General features: G+C 42.8%; 2 protein-coding genes and 1 non-coding gene across 17 annotated transcripts in view; 2 read left to right on the forward strand and 1 right to left on the reverse strand.

Moving 5' to 3' along the window:
* Positions 1-11,814, reverse strand: part of PDE8B (phosphodiesterase 8B) — a 348,230-nt gene extending 336,416 nt beyond the window's left edge. For 14 of the 15 annotated variants that reach the window (XM_078365293.1, XM_078365302.1, XM_035291356.3 and 11 more), the window contains exons 1-2: positions 11,072-11,814; positions 9,345-9,402 (exon numbers count right to left, since the gene is read on the reverse strand). In XM_078365293.1, coding sequence (XP_078221419.1) covers positions 9,345-9,347 — 3 coding nt within the window. In that variant the 5' untranslated portion in view covers positions 9,348-9,402; positions 11,072-11,814. Of the gene's footprint in view, positions 1-3,567; positions 6,892-9,344; positions 9,403-11,071 lie in introns of those variants that run through there. The other variant, XM_078365294.1, reaches the window with a different exon arrangement.
* ZBED3 (zinc finger BED-type containing 3) lies at positions 11,483-24,726 on the forward strand. The gene is made up of 2 exons (XM_008991911.5): positions 11,483-11,579; positions 20,339-24,726. Exon 2 carries the CDS (start codon positions 20,356-20,358, stop codon positions 21,049-21,051), a length of 696 nt encoding a protein of 231 aa, XP_008990159.1. The 5' UTR covers positions 11,483-11,579; positions 20,339-20,355; the 3' UTR covers positions 21,052-24,726.
* Positions 17,719-17,855, forward strand: LOC118152000 (small nucleolar RNA SNORA47). Its single transcript, XR_004740379.1, has one exon. It is a non-coding gene; the product is annotated as a small nucleolar RNA SNORA47 (small nucleolar RNA).
* Positions 24,727-25,628: the final 902 nt, after the last annotated feature.

The following is a 25,628-nucleotide window of genomic DNA, read 5'->3' on the forward strand; positions in this document are numbered from 1 at the left end:
GAGGCCCACCGCAGTAGACCATCTACGTCGATTTGCAAGGAAAAAATTCATCTTGCAAACATTGAGCCCTAACTGAAGAGGACCAACAATGAATAGCACAAACAATGGCCAAGACCACAGATTTCTCAACTGGGTCAGCTTACACAGTTCTCACTGAAAAACTGAGTTGAGCAAAGTTTACTCAATGGGTGCCAAAACCACTGTGCTCAGATCAGCTGTGCAGAGGAGCAGAATAAACAATGGGATCATTTCTTTGAAGAATTGGAAAGGAGATGAAACATGGCTTTACCAGGATGATCCTGAAGACAAAACACAATCACAGCGACAGCAAACAAGAGGGGAAAGTTACCCAGTCAAAGTAAAAGCAGACCAGTCAAGACCAAAGTTCATGGCAACAATTTTTGGGGACACTCAAGGCATTTCACCTGTTGACTTTCTGAGAGGCCAAACAACAATAACATCTATTTATTATGAGAGAGTGTGAGAAAGTTAACCAAAGCTTCAGCCAAAAATCACCTGGGAAAGCTTCACCAGAGAGAGTCTTTCTCTACCACAACAAGGCTCCTGCTCATCCCTTTCCTCAAACAAGGGCAATGCTTTGTGAGTTTCCATAAAAAATCATTAGGCATCTACCTTACAGACCTTATGTGACTCTGTCTGATTCTTTTTTTTTTTTCCAATTGATATAGTTTGAATATTTGTCCTCTCCAAAGCTCATGCTGAAGTTTCATTCTCAATGTTGCAAGTAGGGCATAGCAGGAGGTTTTTGAGTCATGGGGGCAGATCCTTCGAGAACAGATTAATGCCCTCCCTGGAGGAGTGTGAGTTGTCACTCTTACTTCCCTCCAGATCTGGTTGTTAAAAAAGTGTCTGGCGCCTCCCTCCCCTTTCTCTTTCCTCCTATCTTGCCATGTGATGTCTGCTCCTCTTCCCCTTTTATCATAAGTGGAAGCTTCCTGAGGTCCTCACCAGAAGCAGATGCTGATGCCATGCTACTTGTACAGCCTGCAGAACTGACAGCCAAATAAGCCTCTTTTCAGGTATTCTTTTATAGCAATGCAAAATGGTACATCACTAATACTATTGAAAAAAAACTGGCCAGGCATGGTGGCTCATGCTTATAATCCTAAGACTTTGGGAAGCCAAAGTGAGAGGATCACTTGGGCCCAGGAGTTCAAGATCAGCCTGGGCAACGTGGTGAGACTGTCTCTACACAAAATACAAAATTAGCCAGGCATGGTGGTGCCTGCCTGTAGTCTCTGTTACTTGGGGGGCTGAGGTGGGAGGATTGCTTGAGCCCAGGAGGCCAAGGCTGTAGTGAGCTATGATCACACAACTGCACCCCAGCCTGAGTGACAGAGTGAGACTCCATTTAAAAAAATATATATGTAAAGTGCAACCATTTTTCTTCAGTTAATGATGTAAAACAGACTGCACTGACATGGCTAAATTTCCAAGATGCTGGGAATGGACTAGATGGCTGGTCTCATCGCTTAGAAAAGTGTCTTGAACTTAATGGAATTTATGTTGAGAAACACACTTTATATTGCTTATTTTTATCCTTTAATTTTATTTTTTTCCACAACCTTTTTGAAGTCCCCTCATATTCTTCCCTACAGGTTCCAAACGTAACATAGCCCGGCTGACACCTTAATTTTGACTTCCAACCAAACATCCAGAACTACAGGAGAATAAACACCCGTTGTTTAAAGCCAGTGTCTTTGTGATACATTGTTGTGGCAGCCCCGGGAAACTGACAGAGTAGGTATTCAACATTGGACTCTTAGCCCTCCCAGCAGCCAAAGCAGGAGACACAATCCACAGTGGGATTAAAAGGTCCCATTTGTTCAGGGCATGCAGAGCTTTTCGTGACACAGAGAGATCAGAGAAAGGTCTTTTCTAGATCCTACAGAGAAAACACTGTGGGATACAGCAGACGGCTGTAGCAGATGACATTATGACACGAAATCTGATAATGAAGTTTATGCATCTATTTCCTACAAGGTGCCTCGCTGAAGGCGGATGGCATTACCCCAAGGGACAGTTTAGTAAAAGCACATCCAGGAACCACAAAGGAAAGAGGGGACATTACCATCAACCTTATAGAAATTTAAAAAAAATTACAAAGTAACTATACTATGAAAAAGTATATACCGACACCTTAGATCATGTTGAGGAAACGAACAAATTCCTGGAAAAAATACAAATTACCAAAACTGACTCAAAAAGAAATAGACAAGCTGAACACACATAAAATAAACGAAGAGACTGAATTAGTAATCAACTTCCTATGCATAAATCAAAGCCTGGCTCCAGATGGCTTCAGTGTTGAATCTACCAAACATTTAGAGAAAAATTTAGCACTTTGGGAGGCTGAAGTGGGTGGATGACCTGAGGTCAGGAGCTTAAGACCAGCCTGGCCAACATGGGGAAACTCCATCTCTACTAAAAATACAAAATTAGTTGGGTGTGGTGGTGAGGGCCTCTCATCCCAGCTACTTGGGAGGCTGAGGCAGGGAGAACTGCTTGAAGCTGGGAGATGGAGGTTGCAGTAAACCAAGATCACACTACTACACTCCAGCCTGGGCAACAGAGTGAGATTTCATTTCAAAAAAAAAAAAAAGAACAATTAATAGCCATTCTTCACAAACTCTTTCAAAATATAGAAAAGAGCATTTGTTAACTCACTTTGTGAGTATTACTCTTATACCAAAACCAGATAAAAATAGCCCAAGAAAAGAAACCTACAGACCAAAACCACACCTGGGATGCACCCGAACAGTGTGGTCCAAAGAACACAGTTGCATAACTGCATGTCTTTGAGACAATCTTGATAAATATTTTTCTCAAACTTGGTTTGGTTTTGAGACAGGCTCTGACTCCATCACCCAGGCTGGAGTGCAGTGGTACGATCAGGGCTCATTGCAGCCTTGACCTCCTGAGCTCAAACAACACTTACCGCCTGAGTAGCTGGGACTACAGATGTGTGCTACCATGGTGGGTTGATTTTTGTTTTTGTTTTGTTGTTGTAAAGTGATTTTGCCATGTTGCCCAGGCTTGTCTCAAACTCCTAGGCTCAAGCAATTGCCCCCTTTGGCCTCCCAAAGTACTGGGATTACAGGCATGAGCCGCTGCACGGGGCCCAGCCTCAAACTGGGTTTCTGATAAGGATTAGATAGCAGATTTTAAGGCTGTAATTTCTGAAGAGAATAGGCAGAGTAAATGTCCTTACTTTTTGCCAACTTCCAGGGCAGGGGATAGAAATGAGATCTTCCTGTGAAAATTAAATGTCATTTATTTATGGTTAAATGCATGATGAAAGTTAGAGGAACTGCCACTACCAAGAACGGAAGTTTTTGTTTGTTTGTTCGTTTTTGTTTGTTTTTGCTGAAACTTAAAGTATACAGGGAAAAGAACAAAAGTTATTAGATATTTGAGACATATTTTATAGTTTGATTTTAAATTTAAAACAAGAAAGAGATTCTGATTATAAGAAAATTTAAGCATTGACTCACAAAAAAGGCTCCTTTTATCTGACTTTAAAAATAAATCAGAAACACATCTTTTTTTTTTTTTTTATTGGATTTTAGGTTTTGGGGTACATGAGCAGAGCATGCAAGACAGTTGCGCAGGTACACACATGGCAGTGTGCTTTGCTTTTCTTCTCCCCTTCACCCACATTTGGCATTTCTCCCCAGGCTATCCCTCCCCACCTCCCCCTCCCACTGGCCCTCCCCTTTTCCCCCCAATAGACCCCAGTGTTTAGTACTCCCCTTTCTGTGTCCATGTGTTCTCATTTTTCATCACCCACCTATGAGTGAGAATATGCAGTGTTTCTGTCTTGTGTCAGTTTGCTGAGGATGATGTTCTCCAGATTCATCCATGTCCCTACAAACGACACAAACTCATCATTTCTGATTGCTGCATAATATTCCATTGTGTATATGTGCCACATTTTTCCAATCCACTCTATTATCAATGGGCATTTGGGTTGATTCCAGGTCTTTGCTATTGTAAACAGTGCTGCAATGAACATTCGTGTACATGTGTCCTTATAGTAGAATGATTTATAGTCTTTTGGATATATACCCAGTAATGGGATTGCTGGGTCAAATGGAATTTCTATTTCTAAGGCCTTGAGGAATCGCCACACTGTCTTCCACAATGGTTGAACTAATTTACACTCCCACCAACAGTGTAAAAGTGTTCCTTTTTCTCCACATCCTCTCCAGCATCTGTTGTCTCCAGATTTTTTAATGATCGCCATTCTAACTGGCGTGAGATGGTATCTCAATGTGGTTTTGATTTGCATCTCTCTGATGACCAGTGACGATGAGCATTTTTTCATATGATTGTTGGCCTCATATATGTCTTCTTTCGTAAAGTATCTGTTCATATCCTTTGCCCACTTTTGAATGGGCTTGTTTTTTTCCTGTAAATCTGTTTGAGTTCTTTGTAAATTCTGGATATCAGCCCTTTGTCAGATGGGTAGACTGCGAAAATTCTTTCCCATTCTGTTGGTTGCCGATCCACTCTAGTGACTGTTTCTTTTGCTGTGCAGAAGCTGTGGAGTTTCATTAGGTCCCATTTGTCTATTTTGGCTTTTGTTGCCAATGCTTTTGGTGTTTTGTTCATGAAGTCCTTGCCTACTCCTATGTCCTGGATGGTTTTGCCTAGATTTTCTTCTAGGGTTTTTATGGTGCCAGGTCTTATGTTTAAGTCTTTAATCCATCTGGAGTTAATTTTAGTGTAAGGTGTCAGGAAGGGGTCCAGTTTCTGCTTTCTGCACATGGCTAGCCAGTTTTCCCAACACCATTTGTTAAACATGGAATCCTTTCCCCATTGCTTGTTTTTGTCAGGTTTATCAAAGATTGTATAGTTGTATGTATGTTGCGTTGCCTCCGGTGCCTCTGTTTTGTTCCATTGGTCTATATCTCTGTTTTGGTACCAGTACCATGCTGTTTTGATTACTGTAGCCTTGTAGTATAGTTTGAAATCCGGTAGTGTGATGCCCCCCGCTGTGTTCTTTTTGCTTAGAATTGACTTGGCTATGCGGGCTCTCTTTTGGTTCCATATGAAGTTCATGGTGGTTTTTTCCAGTTCTGTGAAGAAAGTCAATGGTAGCTTGATGGGGATAGCGTTGATTCTGTAAATTACTTTGGGCAGTATAGCCATTTTCACGATATTAATTCTTCCTAACCATGAACATGGAATGTTTCTCCATCTGTTTGTGTCCTCTCTGATTTCGTTGAGCAGTGGTTTGTAGTTCTCCTTGAAGAGGTCTCTTATGTTCCTTGTGAGTTGTATTCCAAGGTATTTTATTCTTTTTGTAGCAATTGCGAATGGCAGTTCGCTCTTGATTTGGATTTCTTTAAGTCTGTTATTGGTGTAGACGAATGCTTGTGATTTTTGCACATTGATTTTATATCCTGAGACTTTGCTGAAGTTGCTTATCAGTTTCAGGAGTTTTTGGGCTGAGGCAATGGGGTCTTCTAGGTATACTATCATGTCGTCTGCAAATAGAGACAATTTGGCTTCCACCTTTCCTATTTGAATACCCTTTATTTCTTTTTCTTGCCTGATTGCTCTGGCTAGAACTTCCAGTACTATATTGAATAGGAGTGGTGAAAGAGGGCATCCTTGTCTAGTGCCAGATTTCAAAGGGAATGCTTCCAGTTTTTGCCCATTCAGTATGATATTGGCTGTTGGTTTGTCATAAATAGCTTTTATTACTTTGAGATACGTTCCATCGATACCGAGTTTATAGAGGGTTTTTAGCATAAAGGGCTGTTGAATTTTGTCAAATGCCTTCTCTGTGTCAATTGAGATAATCATGTGGTTTTTGTTTTTGGTTCTGTTTATGTGGTGAATTACATTGATAGACTTGCGTATGTTGAACCAGCCTTGCATCCCCGGGATGAATCCTACTTGATCATGATGAATAAGTTTTTTGATTTGCTGTTGCAATCGGCTTGCCAATATTTTATTGAAGATTTTTTTATCTATGTTCATCATGGATATTGGCCTGAAGTTTTCTTTTCTTGTTGGGTCTCTGCCGGGTTTTGGTATCAGAATGATATTGGTCTCATAAAATGATTTGGGAAGGATTCCCTCTTTTTGGATTGTTTGAAATAGTTTTAGGAGAAATGGTACCAGCTCTTCCTTGTGTGTCTGGTAGAATTCAGCTGTGAACCCGTCTGGACCTGGGCTTTTTTTGTGTGGTAGGCTCTTAATTGCTGCCTCAACTTCAGACCTTGTTATTGGTCTATTCATAGTTTCAGCTTCCTCCTGGTTTAGGCTTGGGAGGACACAGGAATCCAGGAATTTATCCATTTCTTCCAGGTTTACTAGTTTATGCGCATAGAGTTGTTTGTAATATTCTCTGATGATGGTTTGAATTTCTGTGGAATCTGTGGTGATTTCCCCTTTATCATTTTTTATTGCATCTATTTGGTTGTTCTCTCTTTTCTTTTTAATCACTCTGGCTAGTGGTCTGTCTATTTTGTTGATCTTTTCCAAAAACCAGCTCTTGGATTTATTGATTTTTTGAAGGGTTTTTCGTGTCTCAATCTCCTTCAGCTCAGCTCTGATCTTAGTTATTTCTTGTCTTCTGCTGGGTTTTGAGTTTTCTTGATCTTGCTCCTCTAGCTCTTTCAATTTTGATGATAGGGTGTCAATTTTGGATCTCTCCATTCTCCTCATATGGGCACTTATTGCTATATACTTTCCTCTAGAGACTGCTTTAAATGTGTCCCAGAGGTTCTGGCACGTTGTGTCTTCGTTCTCATTGGTTTCGAAGAACTTCTTTATTTCTGCTTTCATTTCATTGTTTACCCAGTCAACATTCAAGAGCCAGTTGTTCAGTTTCCATGAAGCTGTGCGGCTCTGGGTCTGCAGAAACACATCTTAAGATAATAAACATATCATGCCAGCAGTCCAAATCCCACTCCTTTTCAAGCCTTGATTAAATGCTGCCACTTTCAAAAATCTGTAGCCATTCTCAATTTATGATGGCACTTGAATATTTCCTCTTACATAATCGTTCACTTTCGTCTTGGAGTTGCATTTGTCTGTCATACTGGAGTGTAATCCTCTAGAGGGCAGGGGTAGTCTCCAGACTCCTGCTTAGGCTTAGATAGTACTTTGCCCATAACCAGCACTTACTAAAAACTCCTCTATGAACTAATGAAAATATTGTGTATCTCATTACATGGTCAGTTTAAAATTGAATGAATTTTTTTAAACACTCAAAGCAATAAAGCCTCTTATTAAAACAATTGCCAGACACAATAAACTATAAAAATGTGTTCAAATATTTAAACATGAATTAGAGATAGCTTTAACCTGATTCATTTATACTAGTTACTTTTCTTTTTTATTTATTTTATTTTATTATTTTTTTTTATGGAGTCTCACTCTGTTCTAGGCTGGAGTGCTGTGGCACGATCTTGCCTCACTGCAACCTCTGCCTCCAGGTCCAAGCGATTCTCCCGCCTCAGGCTCCCAGGTAGCTGGGATTACAGGGACCTGACACCATGCCCAGCTAATTTTTGTATTTTTCTAGTAAAGACAGGGTTTCACCATGTTGGCCAGGCTGGTCTCAAATTCCTGACCTCAGGTGATCCACCCGCCTCAGCCTCCCAAAGTGCTGTGATTATAGGTATGAGCCACTGCGCCTGGCCTAGTTACTTTTCTTTTTCATTTTTTTATTGATACAAAATATTTTTGTGTATTTATGGGGTACATGTGATATTTTGATGCATATATACAATGTGTAATGATCGTCAGGGTTCTCAGGATACCCATCACCTTGAACACTTATTTCTTCACATTGGGAACATTTTAAATCTTCTCTTCTACTCGACATCACTAATAAGCAGAGAAATGCAAGTCAAAATGACATCACCTCACACCTGTTAGGATGGCTATTATCAAAAAGTCAAAAGACAGCAAGTGTTGGTGAAGATTAGAGAAAAGGGGATGCTTGTATCCTGTGGCTGGAAATGTCAATTGGTGCAGCCATTATGGAAAATAGTATAGAGGTTTCTCAAAAAATTAGAAAGAGAACTACCATATGATCCACTGATACTACTTACTACTGGGTATATTTCCAAAAGAAATAAAAACGCTATCTCCAAGAAGTATCTGCAGTGCCATGTTAATTGCAGCATTATTTACAGAAGCCAAAAGATATGGTAACAATCTAAGTGTCCACCAACTAATGAATCATAAAAGAAACTGTGGTGTGTGTACACACACACACACACACACACACACACACAGAGAGAGAGAGAGAGAGAAAGAGAGAAAGATTATTTAGCCTTAAAGAAAAAGGAAATCCTACCATTTGTAACAACATGGATGCCTTGTTAAGAGCATGCTAAGTGAAATAAGCCAGACACAGAAAGACAAATACTGCATGATCTCATACATATGTGGAATCTTAAAAATTAAAGTCAAACTCAGAGAAAACAATCTTCTCTTCTAGTTATTTGGAAATACAATGTTAACTATAGTCACCCTTCTGAGCTATCAAAAACTAGAACCCATTCCATCTTATCTGTTTGCTTGTACCCATTCACCAGCCTGTCTTCACTCCCCCACCCCTACAGCCTTCTGCTCTCTAATTCCATGAGACCAACTTCTTTAGCTCTCACATATGAATGTGAACATGTGATCTTTGCATTTCTGTGTCTGGTTTATTTCACCTAACAAGATGACCTCCAATTCCCTGCATGTTGCTGCAAATGACAGGATTTCTTTCTTTTTTTCTAGCTGAATAGTATTCCATCATGTATATATATCACATTTTCTTTACTGATCTGTTGATAAATACTTCGGTTGATTTCAATCTTGACTATTGTGAATACTGTGGCAATAAACGAATTCTTACACCCGCTGATATATTGATCAAGAATCCCTTTGATTTATTGATTTCTTTGCCTTTGGATAAATAACCAGTAGTGGGATTGATGGATCATATGATAGTCCTAGCTTTAGTTTTTTGAGAAGCCTCCATGCTGTTTTCCATAATGGCTGCATGGATGTACATTCCCACCAACAGTATACTAGTTACTTTTCTTTTCATCAGATGTCCATAGCTGTAAGTTTCCTTTGGGCCAGAAGTAATAACCTCATAGCTGACCTTCACATTGCAAAATTATCCCTTTGAACAGCAATCCCCAACATTTTTGACACCAGGGACCAGTTTCATGAAAGACAATTTTTCCATGGGCAGGGGTGGGGAATTAGTTCAGGATCGTTCAAGTGCATCACATTTATTGTGCGCTTTATTTTTATCATTATTACATTGTAATATATAATGAAATAATTATACAACTCACCATAATGTAGAATCAGTGGGAGTCCTGAGCTTGTTTTCCTGCAACTAGATGGCCTCATCTGGGGGTAATGGGAGACAGTGACAGATCGTCAGGCATTAGATTCTCATAAGGGGCACACAACCTAGATCCCTCACATGTGCACGGTTCACAATCATGCTCCCATGAGAATCTAACACCCCAGCTGATGTGACAGGAGGTGGAGCTCAGGTGGCAATGCCAGCCATGGGGAGTGGATGTAAATACAGATGAAGCTTCCCTCATTTGCTTGCCCCTTGCTTACCTCCTGCTGTGCCACCAGGTTCCTAACAGGGCACAAAGGGTACTGGTTCATGGCCCAGGACTGGGGATCCCTGCCTTTGAAGATGCCCAACCAGTTTCTTCTTCTGAAACTATTACTGGTGGTTTGTATTATTGTACCCAATTATTTCTTGTCCTCCTTTTAAGAGTATTATTCAGCTCACTTGTTGTTGATACAGACAGAAAACAGGGAAATACTGGGTAGAAGTCAGTTCCCTGGCAGAGGCCTCACCCTCAAGCCTGGAAACCCATGGCTCTAAATGAGGACAGGCATTCCTGTTTTCATGCCCAAAAGTTACATTCTGGCCCTCCGTGCCCCCCTCTCCTGTACCCATATAAACTCCAGACCCCAGGCTCCAGCAGCAGGAGATGAGCAGATGAATAGAAGAGCAGAGGAGCAACATATAAAGAGAAAAGAGAAGAAATGTTGGGAGGAATTCAGCTGGGGACAGTCAGAGAATCCACCAGCAGATGGCCAAACTCCAGGGGAAGATCATTTTCCTACTCCATACCCTTTCCAGCGCCCCATCCAACCCACTGAATGCCATCCCTACCACCTAATAACCCCCCCATCCCCCTAACATCTGCATTCACCATCCTTCAAGTCCATGTATGACCTGATTATTCTAGGACGTGGGACAAGAGCTCGAGATACAGAAAGCTGTCATGCTGACCCTCTGCCCTTGCAAAAAGGCAGAAGTTCTATTGAGCGGGTTAATGCTTAAGCCATCAGCTGACGGCAAGGCTAAAAGAGCACACTGTAACATGCACCCGCTTGGGCTCCAGGAATCACAGGCTCCTGCCCCTGGATATTGCCTTGTGGCTGGAAGCCCAATGCCCTAGCTTTTGCACCCTGGCTCCTGCACCTGTCCATCTGCATGCTCACCATCCCATAAGGGGTTTGAGCAAGGCAGAGAGTGAGCACATGAGCCGCACCCCTGTTGCATGTCCTGCAAGGGGGGTCAGGGAACTCTCCCTTTTCATTGTCACATGACTTGCAAGGCTTCCTTAACAGAGGGTTATACTTTCCTATCCACTGACAGCAAACTTTGACCAACAGAATGTGAGCAGAACTGAGGTATGCATTACGTGAGTTTTAAGAGCAGATTGTACCACTCCTGTACAAGAGCTAATTGTTAACATTTTCAGGAACTTGGCAAGTCACTTGTTAGACTGTTTGTAGCCTGAAATCGGCCATGGTGGGAGTATTTACATCATAGAAATAGCAAACACTACAAATCAGGACTTCCTCTTCTCCCTCAAAGCCGATTTACCAGCCCAGCAGGGAGCATGGCCCAGAAAATTCATCTTTCAGCCTGGAGCCTGGAAAGAAGAAAACTGGTGGAGTACTGTGAAAGCTCCCTGCAGCCACAGTAATTCGCTTGAGAAATGGACCTTTAAGCCACTGAGTTGCAAAGTTTGTTCCTTACCTGAGCATAATCTAGGCAAAGCTGGTACACCATGCTGGTGTTTTGGTTAAGACCAACAAGCGCCACCTTCATCTGTCCCGACCTAGGTTAGAGGGATTTCTTCTAATAACTTGTGACATCACGCGCCTGGAGCCTGCAAGGATGCAAACTGCGCTCGGAGACTCCGGCCCGGGAATCCAGGTCTTGGAAGGTTAATGCAAAGTTGTAAAACAATAGTTACATTTTAACCACACTCAGCTGTTGCGTCATCTTAAAACCCTGGCCAACACAAGTCTGCCGCTCGCGGACCTGGGTAGTTTCAGAGCGACCACTCTACCGCTTTCGGGTGAAGGGCCCACGTGACGGCCCCCCTTTCCCCGCAGACGCGTGAATGGAGCGCTGTGTCTTTAAGGGGGAAGCGCGGAGGTTTCCGTCCTGGACAAAATGTCAGCGAGGCGCCTGGAGGGGGATCCGCCGTCCCGGACTCCCGACCCGCCGCCGGCTCCGGCCGCGCTTCGCGGGTGACGGGGTGAGTGTGGGCCTCGAAACTCGGTGGGCGAGGCGGGCCGGGCCGGGCCGGGCCGGGCGGCGGGGAGCACAAGTGAGCAGGCCCGCGGACGCCGCCGCCGGCCTCCCTGGCACCCGCGCGGTGCGTGACCTTCTCCCAGGTCGCTGTCGCGATCGAGAGGAGGCAGGTGGGCCCGGGATTGTGCGGCAAGCCCCGCTCACAGTCTTCCTGCGCCTCATTCTCGCTCCTTCCCTACACTCCCCTTTCGACAAACGTGCTGGGAATGTGGAAACTGCTGGCCACTCTCCAGCGCTCCCTTTATTAAAGTTGTCTGATTGCAGTCTTTTCACTGGGCACAGTGGCTGGGCGCCCTGCAGTGGGTTCTTTCTGTAATTGGGACTTTCTTGATGTCGCCCACTTTTAGGGGCAGAAAGCGAATGTTGTTAGCCAGATGCTCACACCAGAATCCCCGCCCCTCCCCCACCCCTCGTGGTCCCCAAACAAAAGAATTTTCCGCCCCTTTCCGAGTCCGCTGGAGCAGTTTATGTGATTTCTTGCACTAACCAAATGTCCGAGTCTTAGTTAGCAAAGCAGAAACCCCCTTTGAAGGAAAAAATAAGTACTTGCCACCAGTCGAATTTCTAATTAGCCAAGACTACAAAGATAGGTGTTTAAGAGAAACTGTTGTAGAAACAGCTTAATACATTGACCTAATTAGGGTAATTATTTTCTGCTTTTTTTAATTCATACATTATTATGACACCTTTTGGAGGCAAGAATAGCTTGAGGCAACCGACAATTTTTTTTAAAAAAAGTATACAGCAATACATATTATAAACAGACCAAAAGCCCAAGCCAGATAATTCTCAATTTAAAAATTAAATTAAAAAATCTTTGAGTCACAAAGGCCTTCAAAGTAGGGCAGCTTTAAATCCCTATAACTGTGATTAAATTATGCATTTTTACAAGATAAAATGGAGCACCACCTTAATTTTTAGAACCATATCTATTAAGCAAAGTAATGCAGGCCTGAAATAAAGGTCCAATTTAAGGGCAGAACCCTTCACAATTTTCATTTTAAAAAGTGCATTAACAGAGAGAAAGTGCTTCTTTGCCTTTTAGCTAATGGTAGAAATATCTAAGAGTTTGGCTTATGACATTTAGGAAACATCTCTGATTCAACACATAATTACCTGTGAGTCCAGTGTATTTTTTACAGTCCACATATAACCTTCTTCTAAACTTTTTCACATTTTACTCTTTATTCTGCAATTTAGGTTTTACAGCTTGGAGGCATTTTTACTTGTCTTTTAACTTCAGCTAAGCCTTCAGCCTGGTGATTCCAGACTCATTTTTCTAATTGTCCGGATCTGTTTATAGATAGATTAATATATGGCAGTAAACTAATAGTTCAACAGAGATGGACAGATAACAGATGAACTGTGGTTTTCTTGACACTTCAGTTGTCGTCTAATTATTTGTATTAATTATTATGTTCTGCTTGGATTAAAGTCACTGGTGAAGTAAATGAAAATGTTTTCAGTGTTTCCACATATGTCTGTGTGAATTTCACATTAGTGTGAATTTCTTGTCTAAGATCCAGGCTCAACCAACATATATTTGTTTAAAACTCTGCCTGGATAACCCAACTACAGTGAGTAGCCTTGAGTATGAAAGGACAAATAAAGGTGTAATTCATTTGCTATGTCCTTTTGAGAACATTGCCTGGTTCTCTAGCCTTTAGGCTGCCAATATTTTTTATGTGTGCAAGCATAAGTATAAAATAATACAATTAACTTTTGTGGGTGCTTTATAGGATGACTGTCAATATTATAGCCATACCTTGTTTATATGCCCATATTTATACAGATTATTCATCCAGGTTCTAATCTCTTCCTTTATTCTTTATATTGGTATTTAGGGCCATCATACTGAGGAATCTGGGTTTTAATCTGATAGTTTATCAGAAGGATAGAACTTCTTCAGAAATTGAGTCAAATGGAGAGATAATTAATGTGAATGTATTGTCTTCCACAGGCTTAGATTTAGAACTCCTTCCAGATAATGAAACTCAGCTATAGCTAGTGCAGAGGCATGGTACCAGCAACACTACTCTCTCTCCTTACTTGAAATATCTAAAATCTCCATGTCTTTTCAGTTTTTTTTTTACCCTGAAATTGCACTCAGAAATTTACACTGTTAATTTCATGTTAGCAGTGCTTTTATATAGCTTAAAGAAATTTTCTTTTAAATTAGGAGTTTGGAAGCCTCATTATACAACTGAGGAACTGGAACTTTATTAGAGTTGAGTACTAAGAGAGTAATGTGTTTTGGTGGTGGATAACAATGCGTTTGCACCCTGTGGGGCATGGGATGGGAAGGGATGCTGAACTGCATGAACTTTTGTGTTAGGCCCCCAAGACCTCAGCCCCAGGAGCTACCCATGCCAGCCCCTTCCCCAGTGGAGATTATGTGATGGAATTCACCCTAAGGAGTGAGCACTGATTTCAACTTTACCACAGTCTATGAGTCCATTTTCACGCTGCTGATAAAAACATACCTGAGACTGGGCAATTTATAAAAGAAAGAGATTTAATGAACTTATAGTTCCACGTGGCTAGGGAGGCCTCACAATCATGGCACAAGGCAAAAGCCACTTCTTACATGGCAACAGCATGAGATAGAATGAGAGTCAAGCAAAAAAGAGTTTCTCATTATAAAACCATCAGATCTCATGAGACTTATTCACTACTATGAGAACAGTATGGGAGAAACTGCCCCACTGGGTCCCTCCAACAATACATGGGAACTATGGGAGTACAACTCAAGATGAGATTTGAGTGGGGGCACAGCCAAACCATATCACACAGGCATCAGAATTACTGTTGGCAGCATCTCTTTCCCCACCAGATGGTAAGCTACCTGAGGGCGGAGACTGTGTGATGTTCCTCTTGGAATGTCTAGCAGAAAGCATGCACCTGACCTTAGCAGGTACACAATGAGCATTTGAATGAGAGTTGGATGGAGTGGAGGGATGTAAGCAAAATACTCACATTCATTGGCACATTTGTATTAGTTTAAAAAAAATGTTCAAAGAAAAATTAAGGGAGCTCTTACTTTTCATTTTCTTCTTATTAGCTAACTACAGAATTAATGATATGCATTCTCATTCGGTACTTGATAAAGAAGAAATGCATATCACAGGACTTTGGCTAATGAAACCTCCCTATTCTTTTACCTTAGTGATAAGCAAGCTATTTTACATGAAGGTCAATTTACAAAGTTAAAATAAATTTAAAGGGTAAGGGTCTTGGATCTGTTACTCTTTTTTTATTTGCTCTTTGTACTCAAACAATTCCCAAAGGGATTCCTCCAACTTAAACTACTTACTCTGTTGAATAACATGTCAAATGGAAAAATAACTGCCTTTTAGCCACTAAAATCTTAACATGGGCATGTCTGAGCAGTAAATATTGGTAGTTTCCTTTTTGTTCATGCCTTGAATTTATATAACACTGGAGAGTCCAACAGTGACATCATTTGCACTATCTGATCTCAGCCACCTGTTTAGAGCCAAACAATCTTATTTCTCTTGACAGATGGGAAGATTGAGACTTGGGTGGGTGGGGCTAAAGAAACAGAGTCAGATTCATTTCATTCAGTGCAGCATCCCCCAAGTGTCTACCCTGTGCCAGAGAGATGAATGGGATGAGCTCCTCTTCCATGACATCCTGCGTGTGGATACAGAATCTCCTTCTGCAAGGCACAGCAAACTACCTGACAATGAGCAGCCCCACATGCTGGGCTTCCTCCTCCCAGCAGCGCAGCAGTGGGCTTCCCCATGGGACTGTCCCACTAGTCTCCACAGTTGAGGCTGGGCTGGCCCTGCCTGAGCTCACATGCCTGAGGAGCCAAGAGTTGTTTTGTTTTTTGTTTTTGTTTTTCTGAGACAGAGTTTTGCTCTTGTTGGCTAGGCTGGAATGCAATCATGCAATCTCGGCTCACTGCAACCTCTGCCTCCCAGATTCAAGCAAGTCTCCTGCCTCAGCCTCCTGAGTAGCTAAGATGACAGACACCCACCACCATGCCCAGCTAATTTTTTGTATTTTTAGTAGAGATGGGGTTTTGCCAAATTGGCCAAGATGGTCTCAAACTCCTGACTCAGGTAATCCACCTGCCAAGGCCTCCTAATTATAGGTGTGAGCCACTGAACCCAGCCTCTATTTTTAATTAATATAGAAATTGCAGCTGGCAGCAAGACAATATTCAACCCCAGGTAATACAGAGAACACCACAAAGATATTCCTCAAGAAGAGCAACCCTAAGGCACATAATCGTTAGATTCACCAGGGTTGAAATGAAGGAGAAAATACTAAGGGCAGCCAGAGAGAAAGGTCAGGTTACCCACAAAGGGAAGCCTATCAGACTCACAGCAGATCTCTCAGCAGAAACCCTGCAAGCCAGAAGAGAGTGGGGGCCGATATTCAACATCCTTAAAGAACAGAACTTTCAGCCCAGAATTTCATATCCTGCCAAACTAAGCTTCGCAATTGAAGGAAAAATAAAATCTTTTATGAACAAGCAAGTACTCAGAGATTTTATTACCACCAATCCAGCTTTACAAAAGCTTCTGAAAGAAGCATTATACATAGAAAGGAACAACCAGTATTAGCCTTTCTAAAAATATGCCAAAAAGTAAAGAGCATCAACATGAAGAAGAATTTACATCAATGAATGGATAAAATAGCCAGTAAACATCAAATGGCAGTAACCCTAAATTTAAGTCGACTAAATCCCCCAATCAAAAGATACAGCCAAAACCTAACGGTATGCTACATCCAGACCCATTTCACATGCAAGGATACACAAAGACTCAAAACAAAGGGATGGAGAAAGATTTACCAACCAAATGGAGAGCATAAATAAATAAATAAATAAAAAGCAGGAGTTGCAATTCTTGCATCTGATAAAATAGATTTCAAAGCAACAAAGATATAGTGGTAGAAGGATCAATGCAACAATAAGAGCTAACGATCCTAACACCCAGATACATAAGACTCATAAAGAGATTTAGACTCAACGAGACAGAAAATTAATAAAGATATCCAGGACTTGAACTCAGATTCGGAACAAGTAAACTCAATAAATATTTATAGAGCTCTCCATTTTAAATACACAAAATATACATTCTTCACCTTAAATATACAAAATGTTTATCTGCCATTATTAATACCCATTTTTAGAATAAAGCTATATTCCCGTTTTCTCTCCCTCTTTTTCTTCCTCTCCTTCACTCCTTTTTTTTTTCCTTTCTTTAAAAAAAAGAAAGAAAGAAAGAAATCGCAGCTGGCTGTGGTGGCTCACACCTGTAATCTGAGCACTTTGGTAGGCCAAGGTGGGTGGATCACTTGAGCCCAGGAGTTCAAGAAAAACCAGCTTGGGCAACATAGGGAGAACCCCATCTCTACAAAAAGTACAACAATTAGCCAAGCGTGGTGGCATGCACTTGTAGTCTCAGCTAGTTGGGAGGCTGAGATAGGAGGATTGCTTCTTGAGCCTGGGAAGCAGAAGTTGCAGTGAGCCGAGATTGCGCCACTGCACTCCAGCCTGGGTGACAGAGCAAGACCATGTCTCAAAAAAAAAAAAAAAAGAAAGGAAAGAAAGAAGAAATGACCAGACTTCTTTCCTAAAATCCATCCCATCTTTACTAGAAATTGAGAAGTGTGCCTTTTCTCTACCTCCCTTGTAACTCTGGCTGTTAGGCCTCTTAATGTTTCTGGGTGTGATAGATGTAAAATGATACCTTATTGCTACCTTAATAGCATTTCCCTGCATATAAGTGATATTGTGTACCTTTTCACGAACTTCCTGGCAATTTGAGTTTGCTGTTAGGTCATTTGCCTACTCATATTTCTCATCTGTTTTTCTATCAGGTTCTTTGTCTTTTTATTGTCAGTTCGAAGAGTTCTTTGTGTGTTATGGTTGTAGCTGAAGAGTCTGAAGAGGACTTTCCCCCTCCACACTGCAGGGGCACCTGAAATACACCCCGATTGTTTAACAGAGCTAACCAGGCTGTTACGACCTCTGGCCGTAGACTGCTGGTCACTCTGTAGATACTGAGACTGAGGACTGTATAGAGCTAGAATACAGCCACATGGTGTGGAGGACTGAGAAGGTGAGGCAGTTCTGCCCCGTGCTGCCTTCTACCGGTTAAGACCTCCAAAATGGAAGGGCTGCCCATGCAGAGATGTCCCCCTGCTGCCTTTGGAGGGGCAATGCTGTGCTGGCCAACATTTGTGATGCTGCTTGTCCCTGGCTCAGGTGAGGTCAAAGGGTGAAGACATCAAAGTCAGTGCTTCTCACCCTTGTGCCCACTTTAACTCCTAACAGATGGCATTCACCTGTGCAACACTCCCTCTGGGCATTGTAGTTTTTAGAGAAACTCAGAGAGGAAAAAGCATGACAGTAATTGGTCACCTCTGGCACTATTAGGGGCACATTAGTAAGGATGACTCTCAGACTTTGGCACAAGTAAGAGAATCTGTGGGTTTATGTGCACCTTCCAAGCTTAACACAAGAAAGCATATCAGAATGCAAAGCAATACTCTTAATGTCATAGGAAACATTTATATCTCTTTTCATTTATAAGCCAGTCACAAAGATTCATTATAATAGTCTCTCCACTTTTATGTATATCCAGGAATAAAAAAGGACCTCGGGAAAGATCAGATTTCAATATAGAAGGAAATAGAAATTTTTAAAAAAGAAAAAAGTATAGGAAAAATTCTAGGTAAAGTTAGATAATTAAAAATGTTTGTAACTCTTAAATCTTACTGTTAACCACAATGTTACATAACTGTAATATTTACTGGCCATAAAAATATTTTTCTTAAAAGTGATTTAGCCTTTAATTTCTAAAGTTTTTTTATGCTAATCGGTCTTTATCATGAGTGACCATATTTAAATCAATGCCTGTGTCTCAGAAGACATGTAAATTGCCATTTCTTTGTTAGAAGATGCATAGTATTTGTGTTTTTTGATGATTCTGGTATATTTATCTTTTTTAAAAAAATAAGAGATATGTTAAATGTCATGCCTGATCCAGAGTAGACTTACTTGGTGGGAAAAAGAATACTTACATTTTGAAAAGTACAGTGCATCTGTAATAAGACTATTAGCAACTGAATTCATAGCTTACACTAAATGCTACTATCACTATAGCAGCTGATTTTTCCTAGTCTCGTCTTTGTCTTCAGTTTTTCCCAGTTGTGTTTAACAAGAAAGATTTTGGAACTTTGTCATCTCCACTGCTGCTGTTTCAAAATCTGAAGGTATGAGTGAAATTGATCTCATTGTGCCTGGGTCTCACCTTGGCCTTGATTTTCTCCCTGAGATAAGTTCTCAGAAGAGCTCAAGAAGTCTGTCATGTGTTTTCTTCTGTTTTTCAACTTTCAAAGCAAATTTATCTAGAATCACACATTTGGTCCTTTGTGAACTTATTTCCTAAAGAATAAACTTCACCTTTTCCTGTATTCCCTTTTCTTTGATAGGTTATTGCAGTGGAGAATTATTTTCCTAATAAAAAAGCCTGTGCAGTGATAGTCATTGCATTATGTTTGGATCCCTTTAATAGATTTTGTGTTGAACAAAGCAAGACATTATTACTTTTATCTCTTTTTCTTTCTTAATTAAAAGTATTGACCAAACTCTGTATCTTGCAAATATGTAGAGGGGACCTTTTAGTTAGAATGAACAATAAAGAAAACTAATTTTATTTGTTTTATGCCTAGGGTATCTATGAAAGGGTTAGAAAAAGTGAACGGGGAATGGCGCTCGTCAGTATTTCTAGTATCTACCTTTAAGGTGGTTTGAATGCATTTCTTTTAGTGGCCTGCCTGTCCTCTGAATTTACTCCTAGCACTGCTGGGAGTAACTCCCTTGTAACTCTGAGGAACCCACCCGGTGGGCAGGGCGTGGTGGGTTCCTCAGAACTCAGGAATCGTGCTGCATGCATTGTTTCTACCCCTGGAACCTGAGAGGGCAGGAAACCCTGAGGCAATGACGGGGACCCCAGAGTCCTTGGGAAATGACCCACTGTCTAATTTAAAGGTAAAAAATTAGAATGCTGCTTTGGATATTGCCATTTCCTAAATGTGCATATTTTAAAAGCATTGCTTTCAATATTGCCAATTTTCTCACACGTAGATTCTTTTTAATAATCACAAAAACAGATATTTTTATCTTGAAAAACATACAGTCATTGAAAGCTTTTTAAAAGGCTGTTCACCATTGACTCTTCCACTCCTGAAGTTTAAGAAACAAAATTTTCATTCCCAAAGCTTTCTTTTCTGGTCATTGCTGAAGTGTGCTGTACAGAACCCAGAGAAGACTACAGAATGCAGCCTGGCTGGTATTCTGAAGACAATACCTTTTCGTCATCGTTAAGAAAGCAGACGCTGGTTAAAGCTAATACCTAGACACAGCACGGAGTTAGCTAGTTCTTCCTGTTCAAGTAGCCTTAGCCTCCCGCTATTAGTATAAATACTTGTTGACTGGGGACCCACTTGATTTCAAAGAGGATTCCTAGTATAGGAAGGGCTATACAGTTTTTTTCCTGAGGAATCAACAATACTGAAGATTAATTAGAAACCTAGACATCGTCCCACACTATAGGATTTTTATCGGTAAGAAAATGGAGGGCAGCATGATTTCTTAGGCTAACTGTAGTCTAGGAGCTGTGTGCGTGATCCTAACATTATTATTCTTCCCCTGTTCCCCAGCGTGCGGGCGCCGCAGAATGAGGAGTGGCGAGCCGGCCTGCATCATGGATGAGGCCAGCGGGCGGGACAACGCGGCGACGCGGGGCGGTCCATGTCCGGGACTGGGGCCGGCGCCGACGCCTCCGGGCCGCCTAGGGGCGCCGTACTCCGAAGCCTGGGGCTACTTCCACCTAGCCCCGGCGCGCCCCGGGCAACCGTCGGGCCACTGGGCCACCTGCCGTCTGTGCGGGGAGCAGGTGGGCCGCGGCCCCGGCTTCCATGCGGGGACCTCGGCGCTGTGGAGGCACCTAAAGAGTGCGCACCGGCGGGAGCTGGAGAGCAGCGGCCCCCGACGCTCGCCACCCACCACGCCCTGCCCGCCGCCACCCGGTCCTGCCGCGGCCCCCGAGGGCGACTGGGCGCGCCTGCTGGAGCTGATGGGCACGCTGGCCTTGCGCGGCAGCCAGTGGGAACGGGAGCTGGAGCGGCGCGAGGTGGCGGTGGAGCTGGGCGAGCGCGCCCTGGAGCGGAGGCGGAGGGCGCTGCAGGAGGAGGAGCGCGCCGCGGCTCAGGCGCGCCGGGAGCTGCAGGCTGAGAGGGAGGCGCTGCAGGCGCGACTGCGGGAGGTGAGCCGCCGAGAGGGCGCCCTGGGCTGGGCCCCAGTCGCGCCGCTGCTCAAGGACGACCCCGAGGGGGACCGGGACGGCGGCGTCATCACCAGGATTCTCCTGTAGGGGACTGGCCACTTCCCAACCCCAGGCCGTCTCTTCTCCGACCTAGGCCTTCAGCCCCCGCTGTGACCGAGGCCTGGCCAGCGGCCGCTACTCACTTGGAAGCTCCCGCTAACTGTAGCGCTTTCCACGCCCTAAAGCTTCAGCTTAAGAAGCATTTCGAAGCCAAAGCAGAACCAAAACTCACTTCCACAGGGTCACCTGAGGTGCCTGGGTAGCCTTTCGTGGGCATGCATCCAGAGGATAGGGTGGCACACTTGACACTGGAGAGTTCCAGCAGCTCCGTGAACCCACACCACCCAGTGTCATGACGGCTTAAGGCTGGGAACCTGAACCTGGTGACTTTGAAAGGATAGCGCTTCATTCCATACCAAAGACTTATTATATCACGTGCCTATACACCCAGCCCAAAGTAGAGGGTGTACGGAAATGAGAAACCTTTTTACCCCCAAAAAGAGTTCCTAATGCATAATCTGCCCAACATCAAGTTCTGAAGGGGGAAGAGGGGAACATGCCCTCTAGTTTCCCTGACTGCCCTAGCACTCTTCGGGGCAGTCCCAGAGAGCCCCCCTTTTTACTCCCCATTATTCAACCAATACCAGGTGCACTCTGTCTCCCCTCGGCCATCCTTTCCTTGCTTCTGACCCAATGACAAGTGTGGCACCTATGTCCACTTTCGGGCCTCATATCTGCCACTTTGTCAAGACATCACCTTATCCCCTCACTAGGAAGAGCGTTTCTTCCCCACATGTCATCATAGTCCTCACCTCTGGGCCAAAGGAGAAAGCAACCCTCCCACTTAAGGCCACATCTTCCTGTCATTTTCCATCCCATTCCTCTGCCATGTTTACTGGGTCTTTCCTCCTGTTATTCACCCCTTTCTCTGTCTCAGTCCCTCCCTTTCCCCCAGGCTCTTCTTCCTCAGCAATGCTCAGTCTCCCTTACTGAAAAGACTCAACCTGGAAGGGCCAGCAAGTCCTTGCCACCTATACTTCCTCCCGTTTTTACTCCTTCACTCTGGGTCAGTTTTCTATGCTACATTGAACTATTTATTTCCAAGCCGCCACAATCTCCCAGTGACCAAATAATGATGGTCTGTTTGCTGTCTTCATTTTGCTTAATCTCTCCCTTCTTGAAATTGCTCCCTTGGTAGGTGGATCCTGTTTTCCTCCAAAGAATTCCTGTTGTGTACTGGTTCTCAGTTTTTCCACAGGCCTCTTTTTCTCATTTTTTTTTATATTGAAAAATTCCACACATTCAGAAAACGCTGAAAGGCTAGCACAATGAATACTAAGATACATACCCTCCACCCGGATTGAATGGTTGCTAACAGTTTGCCAGATTTACTGTTCTCTCCACCTCATGCATGTGTACATATAATGGCATTTCACCCTATTTCTGCACAGATTTCCTGAGAACAAAGACATACCTAAAAATATAAACAGTAACTTCTTTATAGCCTCTAATATAGCGCCCTTAATCAGTGTTCAACAACTGTCTCCAGAATGTTTGTCTTGAAAAAAAAACAACACCACCAGGTCAAATCAATGTTCATACATTCTTTTGGTTTCAACTCTTCCGTCACGTTTAGCATAGAACAACCCCAACATATTTTCCCATGACACTTTTGAAGCATCCAGGCCAGCTGTCTTAGCAAATGTCCTCTATTCTGGATGTGTCTGATTGCTTCCTTAGGCCTATGTCTACACTCCACTTGTGGCACATCTCCCTGCAGAGGTGTGATCTCCTCTGGGCCAGGGACTGTTGAATATCTTCAGGCCGAGTGCTCTCCCCGGGCCTGGTCCTTCATGCCCAAACCCTTGCTGCCTGTCTCCACCTGTCCTTGCACATCCTGCCTCTACAAGTAGGAGGGCCAAATCTATTCAACCCCACATCCCACCCCTCACCTGATAACTAACATTTACTGGGCACTAACAATGTATCAGTCACATATTACACACTTAACATGCATTAATTATCTCATTTTACTCTCACACAGCAGCTCCATGGTAACACTGCTAGCTTTACAGTGTTTAAGGAAACTGAGCTCTAGTTAAGTAGCCTGTGCAAGACCACAGCTGGCCAGCAGTAGAAGTGGGATCCCACCGCAGACAGTCTCCCCCACAGATGCCATGCTGCCACTGTACCACCATGTACTACTTTCGGAGAGCGCTGCTTCCCTCAGTCAACGCAGCTGACACCTGTTTCCTCCTAACTCCAACTAATTAATTCCAGTTAATTGAATTGACTGGAATTAGTGACATTAATATTTACTGAGCATTCACCATATGTCATCAGAGGTGTGCTAAATGCTTTACTACAATTACCTGCCATGAAGCAACCCCATGACATAGGTGCTACTATGCCCATTTTGTAGATGAGACAAGTTCAGGGGAGTTAGTAACACCTTCAAGTCACACAGCGGCTAAGAGTCTGTGTGGGGTTTGAACTGTGGTCTCACTGAATGCTGGGTGCCTGCTCTGCTAAGTCTGTACAAAATACTGCACTGCCTTCCTGATGCCTGCCAAGCTCAGGGCCCATTTATCATGCATCTTCCCATCCTTGTTTCGCCCAACTGTCCCTTACCTGAGTCACAATTTGGCCAAAGCCAAAGGGATTGTCCTAAGCCAATACTGATTTATTGTATCACTCTTCCTGCCCAAAAGCCTCCAAGATCACCTGTCAATCACCTCATTAGAGTGCAAGCTCTGACTCTGTCACGTGACATTCAAGTCCCCCTCAGCCCCCATGCCACTCTTATTGTCCCTTTCCCTACATATGCTCTATGCTCCAGCCAAATTGGATTCTGTTCTTCCTGACATGACCTGGTATTGGCAACTCTATGCCTCAATTTGCCTTCCCTCCACTTTAAAAAGCCCCTTCAGTCTCTTGGTACAAAAAAAGAAAAATCCCACCCATTTTCTCAAACCACGCTTTCCTTGATTTACTCTCATATGAAGACATTTCTTACTTCTCTGGCCTCCTAGCATTTTATGTCCCACAACCCTTAGAACAGGTCAGCTAGTGTATGGCTATGGGTTTGTACCTTACCTCCCCTGCCAGACCCTGAGCCCTTGGGGGAAGTATACTCACCCCACTCCCACAGTGCCTTGCAGTCCATAGCTGCTCAATACATATTTGAGGTGCTAAACCCATTCAGTGTCGAAGATTTTTACAAATTAGTTTTCCTGTAATTATTAATATAATCATTTATCTTTAATTCTGAGTAAAAAAAACGAATAGCTTAAAAGGAAATAATTTTTTTAACTGTTTAGTTAGGAAAGATTTAATGCATCAGTTATTGGGCTGTTTGGTTTGATCCAATCAACCAACTATTCTGGTATGTAAATGTACTTTGTTATTATACAAGTAACACAAAACATATTGTCTCAATCTAGGAAGAAGAACAGAAAAAAAATACCCCAAAGTCCTGTCACCTCTGTAAAACTGCTATTAACATTTTAATAGCGTTTAATCTTTTGTATTTTGCAATTTTTAGATTACTCTAGTAATAGAATAAATTACTTTCAAGTACTGGAATTTAACTTCTCCATATGGACTTATAAATTGAGCTAGATGATCTGAACTTCCTGTTTAGAAGAAAAAAAAAAACCTTCCACAAATGTTAATCTTCTATTTCATCAATTGTAAAAACCATTAAAACATAGCAAAGATTTACTTTCAGAGTCTTACTTCCTCAAAGATGGCTAGTGTGAGCCTGAATGTCCTGTTGAGGAGATAGGAGAGAACAATTAACCTGAGTGCTGAGTTAAGGGAAGATGCTTTTACTTTCTGCTTTATACACTTCTGCCTTGTAATTTTTTACACTAAGTATGAATTACTTTTATCATAAAAAAAAATTTGTTTGCAGAAAAAAAAAGTCCTTTCCTTCAGCATTCATCTTCCTTAGTTAAAATCTCCAACACAGGCTGGGCGCGTGGCTCAAGCCTGTAATCCCAGCACTTTGGGAGGTCGAGGCGGGTGGATCACGAGATCAAGAGATCGAGACCATCCTGGTCAACATGGTGAAACCCCTTCTCTACTAAAAATACAAAAAATTAGCTGGGCATGGTGGTGCGTGCCTGTAATCCCACCTACTCGGGAGGCTGAGGCAGGAGAATTGCCTGAACCCAGGAGGCGGAGGTTGCAGTGAGCCGAGATCGCGCCGTTGCACTCCAGCCTGGGTAGCAAGAGCGAAACTCCGTCTCAAAAAAAAAGGTCTCCAACACAAGCATGAATATAATCCCCATTTCCAGAAAATCCTAGATCGAAATGCAGCCCTTGTCCACCAACTCCATCACTTGACAGATGAGGTAAACAGGTCCCAGAGAGTGACTTGTCCACCGTCAGGAGATGGTGGCTGTGGCCTGTCATCTGACTCCAGCCTACTTAATGGGTTTCTGCCTCTGGCCTTGAGGGCTCCTACTACTCACCTGAAACCATTCCCATGGAACCCAGAAGAGCAGGTTCCCTGGGGGGATTCCTGAGAAAACCTACACCCAAGCCTCAGAGATCTGCCAAGACATTCCCTTTCCAATAGAACTATTTAATATTTTTCTATCAAATAGTTGCCAAATGAG

The sequence above is a fragment of the Callithrix jacchus genome, chromosome 2, assembly GCF_049354715.1.
Source record: "Callithrix jacchus isolate 240 chromosome 2, calJac240_pri, whole genome shotgun sequence".
Classification (NCBI taxonomy): Eukaryota; Metazoa; Chordata; class Mammalia; order Primates; family Cebidae; genus Callithrix; species Callithrix jacchus.

Excerpts from the sequence above, each read along its gene's own strand:
- ZBED3 (XM_008991911.5), top strand. The coding sequence starts at position 20,356 with ATGAGGAGTGGCGAGCCGGCCTGCATCATGGATGAGGCCAGCGGGCGG.